Here is a 10,486-nt window from a genome sequence, read left to right as displayed (position 1 = left end):
TACTTTTAAATATACTGGTTTGTATTTTTGTATGATATACAGCATTGCATCATATCAGCATATCACATATGTCAAAAGTAGTAACTATGAGTGTAAATGAATGTAATTGAGTATAAAGTCGGCTACAATAATTGCCAATGAAATGTGCAGTAGAAGTATAAAATAGCATAAAATGGGAATTCTCAAGTAAAGTGACATTATGTCTGTGAGTATTGTACTTGCGTAAAGGGGTATATGTAGGCGGCCTACAGTATGTAAATTCTGTAATTATCCATGACGCAGCGCTTTGTTATGCGCCGTTGCTCCCTCTTGTTGATTGCAGGCGCGCGCAGATGTGGCGCTGTTCGTGGTGCTGAAACGCTGGGACGTCGGTGGACTGATGCATTATTCATGACTCATGGCGAATTCCGAACATTGAGTATTTGGACCGATGTGCAGAGCTGAATCCAGTAAACAACTCTACATGAGGACAATACATCGGTCAATGAGACACATGGTTGGAGAGCTCTGGATCTCCAACGTATCTGCTGCAGGATAAAAACTTGTGCTTCCCTTACCAAAAACGCACAAAACCAAACGTCCTTCAAACGGTTGATGGCTGATTTACTGCTGTTGTTATACCCCGAGACAAATGTGGTGTCAGTGAGATGGAGTTTGCATGCTGCTCGGGTATTTCTGAAGTGCAAAATCGTGGTGTAGCGGGGGGGTTAGCGGAGGGGGTTGCATGGCGACACGATGCATATGAAGCCGTGTGTCGTTAGGTAGTATAGTGAAGCCGCTGTTTATTATGTGCTTGCTGGACACGACTCTTCCGTTTGCTCAGCAGAGGAGCTGTGACGCGTTGAGATCACCAATGCAAATGAGACTGACTTCCCATCCTGCCTCTCTCTTACCACACACACATTCTGCCTGCTTTATATCCCTTCCAGAGCAGAAGTGGCTGGCAGAGAGAGAGAGAGAGAGAGAGAGAGAGAGAGAGAGAGAGAGAGAGAGAGCTTATATAACACCAGCTATGGGAAATGCTCGAGAGACCTTCACTGGACACTAAGCGGGGAAAACAGCCATCGTAACGGCATAAACTGATCCGCGATCGACGCAAAAATGATGCCAAACCTCCCGCAGCACGGCTGAAGGTAAGCTGCATGTTTAAACAGCTTCTACTGTATATGGTGGAAACACAGTGAGGGTTTTTTAAGATGGAAGACCTCGGATTTTTAAATAGGTGATTCGTTTTACTCTCGCAGCTTATTGATTTCTCTTTCAACACCGCATCCAAACAGGATCGTTTTGCGTAAAAAACCTGGAGTTTAGCATAATTTGGGCACTCGAGCTTGATCAGAGAGTCATTGTGCAAACTGTTGCTTCTATCCTCGGGAGCACTACCGCACCCCTACTTTTTTGGTGGTGGACGGTGGTGGGGGGGTATACAGTTGGGGACTGAAGACGAGAGGCCTGAGAGGAGAAGTGGAGCCGAAGGGCATGACGCTGTGTGACGGACACCGACTCACCGGGGTGATAGATGGATATCACCATTGAGAAGATGAGAAGAATAGATTGTGTCACATGGGAACCTGTGGGGGGGGGGGGGTGCGGGGATTCCAGGAGACCATTCGTTGACAGAGGATAAGCAGACGGAGGCGGGGTCGAGGCTGCCCCCCCACTCTTCAGGCTTCATGAAACACTGCCAACACATCTCCCTGTGCATGTTTTTCTTTAATCACTTATTAATCTTTCCACAGATTGTCTGCATAATCCTCATTTCATAAGCGCCCATAATGCGCTCTCCTGACAGTGTTTTATCACATATTATGTCATTTGACTGGGATAACTGAGATTTAAGAATACATATGATCTGACTGTGCTGGAGCTGAATGAAATCCCTGTATTGAAAAGAGGATTCAGTTTGAAGCAGTATTAGTAAATTGGTCTCACCCTTTTTTAAAGAGGAATGTGAAATGCAAGCCAACATGCAGAACACAGGCAAAACAGGATTTACAGGAATTGTAGAACATAACTTAAGCAGTCTAAATTAAAGAAATGGCAGGGATGAAGCGATAAAGCAGCAGACAGCGTGGGTATGGTGCAAGCTGCTGCAAGATAGAAACACAAGCCTATATGTTCACCTCAACTGTGAATTTAATCCGCAATGCATTTTCTTTTTGTGTGCCTCAGCTTCTCCCCGAGGAGCATCCTGGAGTCGGTGAACACGGCCTTGGATATTAAATCCCTCTCTGTTGTGACACATCCATTGTTCCGCTGCTGCTGTTTGGACAATGAAGAGCCAACACACCATTACTTTACCAGATGCTGCAGGCCTTTCCAAGGTTATGAAGTAGATCTCCTCACTCCTAATCCATGACATGGCCTTCCACTGAGGTGAGAGCAGGATGTTAGCGCCCCCCTGCAGACTCTACTGCCTGTTGAAGCGTGCTCAGATGCTGCTGCTCGGCCTTGGCATCGCCTACCTGATGGCGGGCAGCATCCTGCTCCTGCAGCGCTCCAGCATCAGAGTCACACAGCCCAACCTGGCCAGCCTGCCACCTCTGCTGTCCCTCGCTGCCCCCCCCACCGCCCTCAGGACCGCTGGCCTGGGCGTGAGGACGCGCTCCAGATGGGCCTCTGTTCAGCCCCAGTCTGGAGGGGGGGCCAAGGCCACCAGACACTGGCCTGCGTCCCAGCGCCTGGGGGTCCAACACTTGCATCGGCGCTGGTTCCACAGTCTGCTGCCAGAAAGCCCGGAGCAGAGAGCCCCTCTGCACAGCAGACATAAAGGTACACATTCATTCATATATTCAAAAAACAATGCATATTTTGATGTTAATTTCCTTTTCATGTTTATTAAATGCTTATTTCAAGTAGGTCAGACAGTAAAAGCTGTGACGTCCATCTTAATCTTGAGATGGCGCCTCTGCTTTTGGAGGGTAAACATGTTTTGACTACAGGCAAATCCTAAGTCCTAAAAGTCAGTGAAAGCCAGGGAGACTTGGCAGAACTCAGTGTGGTATGCACATATTATAAGGTTTCTGTTTTGTAATGACTTTGAATCAAACCTCCAGTGTTGCAAGACATCTGTTCCAGTGTTGCAGCATCTTCATTTTTGTTTCCAATCAATGCCTTCAAAATAATTTCCATCACAATACTGACCTTACAGATGTTTCTCTTTCAACAAACTTAACGGTTCATATCATAGAGAGATAAACAGTGTCAACACATTGAGTTGAGAGAACAATTTTCAAGTGATAGTCCACTGAATACTACTTTTAACAAGATGACCACTTGCGTGCTTTAACTATCAGTTTCTTTGGTGGTCATCTAAATCTCAGGGACGTCTGATATCTGCTGATATGTAACCTGACAGACAGGGTTTGTGTTTTGCTCCCCCTACAACATCTAATGTGATTTGCCAATCTCAACTGATCTTGTATATCTGTAGCCAAGGTTGTGTACCTCTATTAGCGTTAAACAAAAGCAGACATTGCAACATGAGTGAAAAAGCCTTAAAGAGGACATATTTAGCTTATTTTCATAATAGTATTTAGTTTCTCCACTGTAACATGTTTCCATGTTCAAAAAGCTCTTTATTTTTCTCATACTGCCTGTGCTGCAGCACCTCTTTTCACCCTCTGTCTGAAACCAGAGCCCAGTCTGCTCTGATTGGTTAGCTGGCCGGCTCTGTTGTGATTGGTCAACCGCTTAGAGATGTCCCGCCCCTAAGCCAATCACGTACAATGTCTTGGAGCGCTAGCAAATATATGAGTGAGTGTTACTTAGTGATGTCACTATAATACATAAGTAAACAAAGGAGTCCAATGGAGGAGTTTCAGGCTGGGGGGTGGGGGGGGGGGGGAACACCATTTACAGACCATTCACATGCACAGAAACCTATATAACACACAAAGAGTAAACCCTAAAGAAGCATTATAGGGCCTCTTCAACACGACCCTGCTTTCTGAAACACTGCGGGGGAAAGTCGGATGGGTGAAAACAAAGATATGTTCCTGATGAAGATGTGTTTACTGAGACGTTGGTTTTCCTGGTGAATAATAGATGAAGAAGCAAATAGGCAAGTCTATCTTCTATTTTGTGATTTACTTTTTGAGCTCAGCTGGCCTGGAGCTCTCTCACAACAGCATCGTTGACATTTATGAAGAGATAACCCTGATCTCAGAACAGTTAGAAGAGGGTCATTATACATTTATGTGACATTTTACTTGTTGGTGCTTCAGATCATGTTGATGAGGGGTGTTGGGGAAATATTTCCAAGGCCCATAACTTTGACCCAGTTGATCAGTTCATACTGTCCTGACTAAGCACACGCACCTGTAGCCTTGGCTGCTGTGCTCTCAGTGTTTTGTCTCCCTGCTTCTGGTCTGGGGTAGAGTTCTTCAGAATTGACGTGGCAACTCTACCGTGAAGTCAGAACCTCTGGCTCTCTGACTTGTTTTGTGAATTCTCCGGCCGAAGCTCCAAATAAACCGTCAGTGTTTGCCATCAAAGCTCCAGCTCTCCTCGTGTCTCTCTGAGTCCTGACTCCAATTGCTTCAGAAGTTTCCCCCACAAGGGGTATTGCTCACGACTCCTCTGCAAAAAAGAGAAGGAAAAACAGCCAAGCATGTGTTTCTTTTTGATAATACATTAGTATTTTTCATTAATAATCTTGAATAAAACCTTGATATTAGTCATTTATTGCACTCACTAAGCCCTAACCATTGTTCTTCCAGCTTCTTTAAAAGCCTCTCAAGAGCTCTTAGTCCTTCTTTTGAACAGACAATACAAGGCCCCTCAGTCACCAAGAAGGCTATATACATAGGTGGAGAAAGTACTCAGTGACTTTGTATACTGCAGGGTAGCTTGTGAATTGACTCCAGGTGGAACTAAAGTCAGATCTAAGTGTTGATTATATTTCACATCATTAATCAGAATCTGTAAAGTAACTAAAGGTACTAAATAAATGTAGTAGAGTAAAAGTATACGATTTGCCTCTGAATTGTAGTGGTACAAAGTATAGCAAACAATTGAAATACTCAAGTAAAGTACAAGTACCGCAAAAGTGTACTTAAATACAGTACCTGAGTAAATGTATGTGTTACTTTACACACATGACTATATACAGTATACATACAATGATGGAGGTAGGAATGAGATCACTTTCAGCTGCAGCCATCTGGTAAAGGTTCCTTTTGAAAAGTATTTCCCATTAATCGGAAATAAATTACCCTGCTCTGCTGTGCCACATGCACTGGAAAACAGGTTGAAGGGTTCAGAGGAATTGCAGAGGCCCCCTAGGTGATATGATTCATATCCGTGGATTTTCCCGATTTTCAGTCAGCGTTGTAAGCAATCATTTTCAACTACTCTGATATAAATATATAAACAGCTTTAAAAAGACACTTTAGCTTGCCATTGACATTCACTCATTCCCACGTCATCTCTCATTTGTTTATACCATGTGTCGACGCACACTGAATGTCAGTACTAATATAACTGTGTGTGCCAATTTACCATGCAAGGCTCAACTCAGTGCTACCAGAGGACTACAAGAATAAATAATAGTGAGAATATCAGTGAATGTCCTCACAGTCTTTGCAAGGCCTGCAGATATAATGCCTTAAGGTCTATGGTTTAGTATTACAACTTTATGTTTTCACTGTTTTATTCAAATCAATCTTTATTCAATGTAGTTTTACCGTCAGCTTTCAAACTGTATTTTGCCGTTACAACACACAGCCAATGCAGTGCCAATGCATTGTAATATATTCATAGATCCATGGGCTTACCAATTCCTTTTCAAACATTTTATATATACATGAGACGCGGGCCAGTCTTTGTGTCTGCTGCTGGAAACGTAGTGCCTCGCAGGGATGAGTCACAAATTCCTTGGTACGTAAAGTACATATTACATGCCCAGAGATGTGATAGGGATCAGAACGGAGAAATATTTCAGGGCTTGCTCAGTAAAAGCCGCACTTTTTATTTTGTTATGCTCGTTTTTTTATCTGCAGAGTTTTAGGTTGTCGGGAAGTGTAGGTGATTGGGTTTTAGATACAGGTGTAGTTTCCACGGGGAATTCCCCTCCACATTTCCCCTCATTTTATTGTTTCAGGTTCGAATCAGTAATAACAGAGGTCCCTCGGAATATGGCAACAGAGAGTGATAATGCTATAGGCTAAATACATGTTATCATAGCTTATTGGTTATGGATTTAGGGCTTAGCAACCTTAAAGGTCACCTATTGTGCAAAATCCACTTTTTCATGTCATAAACATGTGTCCCCTCTGTGTAAAGAGACTCTGAAAGTTTCAGGAAAAAAGATTCTCTCTCTTCTTATCCTGACCATTTAAATACCCCCCCCCCCTATCACCTGAATCTCCTCCTAGAGCACCATTGTGTTCTTTGTAACCAAATGTCTCTCAGAGGGGCGTGGGGAGGGGCTCCTTATTTTCATCTAAAGTAACAGACAGAGAATCAGCACTTTGGAAACAGGGCTGAAACAGAGGGGATTATGGGATGCTACAATGATCTGTTTGGTATTTCAGCCAATCAGAGACATGTTTTATAATATATTAATGAAAAGCAGTATAATGAAAAACAATCATGCCCACGTTTTTATTTTTACAAAATCATTTAATCTCAATTTTTAATTAATTATTTCCTCAAAACATATGGTATAATTCAGTTACATTTTAAAGATGTGGATACAACATTATCTATAAAAAATAATATAGGTTAGTGTAGGGTAACAGACATTTACATGTTCAATATTTTCTCTTTATTTTGTAATACAAGTATAAAACAGAGATGATCCTCTCTGTCACCCAGCCTCATGTGCTGAGCTCAATGTAAGGTTTGTTTCAGACTGTTAACCTTCTCCAGCCGCCTTTAATGGACAAACACAGTGCACATGCTACTTGTCATTAGCCTTCTCCATCTACTCCTGTGGAGAAGAATCAGCTCCAAAGCCATCAGTCTCAGTGTTCAGGAGAGAGACACAGTGTCAGCTCTAAGTGCGGTCATTTCCATCATGTCTGGGACTTTGGGCAGCTTCCCTCCATTAACCCTCATCTGCCGACGCCTGGAGCTTCTCCTTCACTTTGATCAAAGCAATGACCTGCCCCGCTGGGTGGAGGCGTTGAGGGGGGGCTCACCTTGGTGATGGCTCTTGAGAAGTTTCCTGCCACAGACCCCGGCCCTTGATATGTAAAGTACATATTACATGCCCAGAGAAGTGCAGAGGGATCAGAACTAAGAAGTGGTTGCACAAAAGAAGCCACACTTTTTTATTTTGTTATAGTCGTTTTTTTCTCTGCAGATATTCAGTAAGTGCAGGTGATTTGGTTTTAGACACGGGCGTAATTTCCACTGGGAATTTCCCTCCACATTTCCCCTCATTTAATTGTTTCAGCTTTGATTCAGTAATAACAGAGGTCCCTCTGAATGTTGCGACACTTAGTGATAAAGGGAAAGCTACATGAATGTTACCCTAGCTAATTGGTCATGTTGTTTTAGTTGTTGGCAATATATCTGCAGACACTACATAGGGCTGAAAAACAATCCTGCTCATGTTTTTATTTATTTAAATAATGAAATCTCAACTTTTATATACAGTTCCTAAAGATATGCTAGAATTCAGTTAAAGATTAAAGATGTGAATAGAACTTTATGTATCAAAAATAAAATGTGTTAGGGACAGACATTTAGATTTTCACCTAACATTTTGTCTTTATTTTGTTTTAGGTGATTATCCCTGACCCCTGCTTGGGTCAGCCTACCATGTGTTCAGCTCACTGTAAGGATATTTGAGATCAGCAGTGAGACAGTCAACCCTGTCCAGTCCCCTTTAATGGACACACACAGTGCACATGCTACTTGTCATTAGCTGGAGTCAGCTCCACAGCCATCAGTCTCAGTGTTTGAGAAAGAGACACAGTGTCAGGTCTAAGTGCAGTCATTTCCATCATGTCTGGGACTTTGAGCAGCTTCCGTCCATTAACCCTCAGCGGCAGACGCCTGGAGCTTCTCCTTCACTTTGATTAAAGCAATAACCTGCCCCGCTGGGCGAAGAAGTTGAGGGGGGGCTCACCTTGGTGATGCCTCTTGAGAAGCTTCCTGCAACAGACCTCTCAGTGCCTTCCAGCTGCTGTGTCCTCCAGTGTTTGTCTCCAAACAAAAAGGGCAGCTTCAGAGGACTGTGCAGACTGATTGAATCACAAATTTGATATGCTGATGCTCGGCCTGACAGAGATTTCATGGTTCATTGCTTGTGTCCATCGTATCGGTGCACCTTGCTGCCACATCTTGCTGCGTGTCCTCCAACCCTTTAAAATCATTTTCGTCCAGTTGGCATCAGTTCATTTTTATGCTAATAGGAGACATAGAAAGCTGAATCCTCAATGACATTGAAGCCTATAAAAAATCAATGAATACAAATGCATACAAAGGTTTGGGAAATAAACCTAAAAACAGACATTGGGAAATTGCCAAAAGAATCTTTCACCTGCCTGGTCACAACATGCACTCAATGACAAAATCCTCTGGCATGAAACCTAAAAATATCATATTCTCCGACCCTAGGGATGAGATGTAAACTCACCTGCAACCAATAAAGAAGTGCATGTGCTACCCTCCACTCAAGTGATATTTATAAAACATACTTTTATGTGTCAGCTGAGTTTATGTAGCAGTGTGAAAAGACAAGGATAACATCAAAGACTGGATGGGTGACATTTTATATGGAGCCGTAATCTTGTCAGCACATCATAGTTTATCGTCGCCTATTATGCGTTTTATTTTTCTTTCCACAGGAACGATTTTTATTCTAGTGCAAGTAAAAACTCTCCCAGAAACATCAAAATACAAATCATTGACATTGATTGATAACAAAAAAGGCTTAGTCATGTTATAAATAAGTTGGTTATTGTGGCTCACAATACAATCTGGTGTGTAATAAATAATAATAACTATGAGGCAATTATTTTTTTGTAATATTTAAATGTATTGTCTTAAAAGATGCACTTTGCTCAGAATAAGTACAAACCCAAGTATAGGAAAGTCACAACAAAGACACACAAAACAAAACAAAGCTGAAAAAAATACTATTTAGAGTTAAATTAAAGCTGATTACAAAGCAGTGATATGCAAACAGAGGGTTGGAGATGTAGAATCTTTATAATTATTATAAGGAATTCCCTCAAATTTGTACTTTCTTTTTTGCAAATGTTTAAAATAAGAAAAATGTCGTCCATACATTTTATGTTAACCTACTAATGAATTCAGTGAGGGATCATTTCAGAACACAATGCCTCTTGTAACATAAACACACTTCTCAAGTTGACCCTTGTCATTCTGAGAACACTGTACAGGGAATTTCACACTCACTGGTTTTCTCTCACATACAGGAACCTACATCGGATGCTTTCTTCACAACGCCAGCGATCGAGCCCTGGGGGGGACCATGCTTTATGACCTGCGCAAAATGACCAGTTCTCTGTGTCAGGACACCTGCTCAGAAAGGTAATGCATTCATGTGAAGGACCACAGAAGGCCTGCTGTTTGAGTAAACGCTTCGGATCTCAGTCTCCTCCATGAATGCCTCCTGTGTGTGGAGCCAGCGGAGAGGCAGGTGGCTGAATGACAGTAAAAGATGAGGGGGGGGGGGTTGTGGTGAAGAGCAGGCTAGGACAGAAGGCTTGATCTATTGCAGAAGAAGGAAAGGGGGGAGGTATGCATGTGTTTGAGCTGAATGAGCAGTTTGTGGATACATCAGATATGTGCTTCTCTGTGGTGAATCTCTCGCTTTGAAATGACCGAAAGCTGAGGAAACATGCAGAGAAAGGTGGAATATTTGAAGCAAGCTCAAGGAATGACCCACTTGAGTTATTCCTCTTATATCTTAGCAGCTGTTGTGGAAAAAGTATTCATATTATTTACTGAGTAAAAGCACTAATACACTGAAAAAACTTAACCGCTGACTTTAATGAAATGTCTTATGTCAACAGATTTCACATCACTGTATCAGGTTAGTTGAAAGCAGTAATATTGAGGTTGAACCTAATCTTTTTTTATTTAAACTTAATATAATTGCTTTCAACTGACCTGATACAGTTAAGTTAAAGCAATTGACATAATACATTGAATTAAAGTCAACATTTCAGGTTTTCAGTGTACCACAATTTAAAAATACAAAATTTCAAGTAAAAGTAGTGAATCGAGAATGGAACCTACTGTAAGTAAAAGTATTTAAGTACGATTAGGAAAATATAATTAAAGTATTAGTACCCGTGGTTGTAGTTGCTTAAGTTGGATGCTTTAATATAAAATAATTATATTTCAAAAGTTTTTCCCAAGTATTGTTTGCTAAAATCCTTAAATCTGTACTTCAGTACAGCACTTGAGTAAATGTACTTCCTTTCCACCACAGAAGCTTTGTTTCACAGAGTAGCGGAGGACAGATGGAAGCAGTCACACTTAGTCTGGACTCACATCTCAA

General features: G+C 41.9%; 1 protein-coding gene across 2 annotated transcripts in view; it reads left to right on the top strand.

The window, feature by feature from the left end:
• Positions 1-952: 952 nt before the first annotated feature.
• Positions 953-10,486, top strand: part of LOC104946397 (WSC domain-containing protein 1) — a 17,021-nt gene continuing 7,487 nt past the window's right edge. For both annotated transcript variants that reach the window (XM_010772241.1, XM_010772233.1), the window contains exons 1-3: positions 953-1,133; positions 2,173-2,772; positions 9,396-9,510. In XM_010772241.1, the coding sequence (XP_010770543.1) occupies positions 2,388-2,772; positions 9,396-9,510 (500 nt within the window). In that variant the 5' untranslated portion in view covers positions 953-1,133; positions 2,173-2,387. The remainder of the gene's footprint in view (positions 1,134-2,172; positions 2,773-9,395; positions 9,511-10,486) is intronic.

This window comes from Notothenia coriiceps, unplaced genomic scaffold (genome assembly GCF_000735185.1).
Source record: "Notothenia coriiceps isolate Sejong01 unplaced genomic scaffold, NC01 NC01_scaffold00000339, whole genome shotgun sequence".
Lineage (NCBI taxonomy): Eukaryota > Metazoa > Chordata > Actinopteri > Perciformes > Nototheniidae > Notothenia > Notothenia coriiceps.
This window is presented reverse-complemented; position numbering and strand designations above follow the sequence as displayed.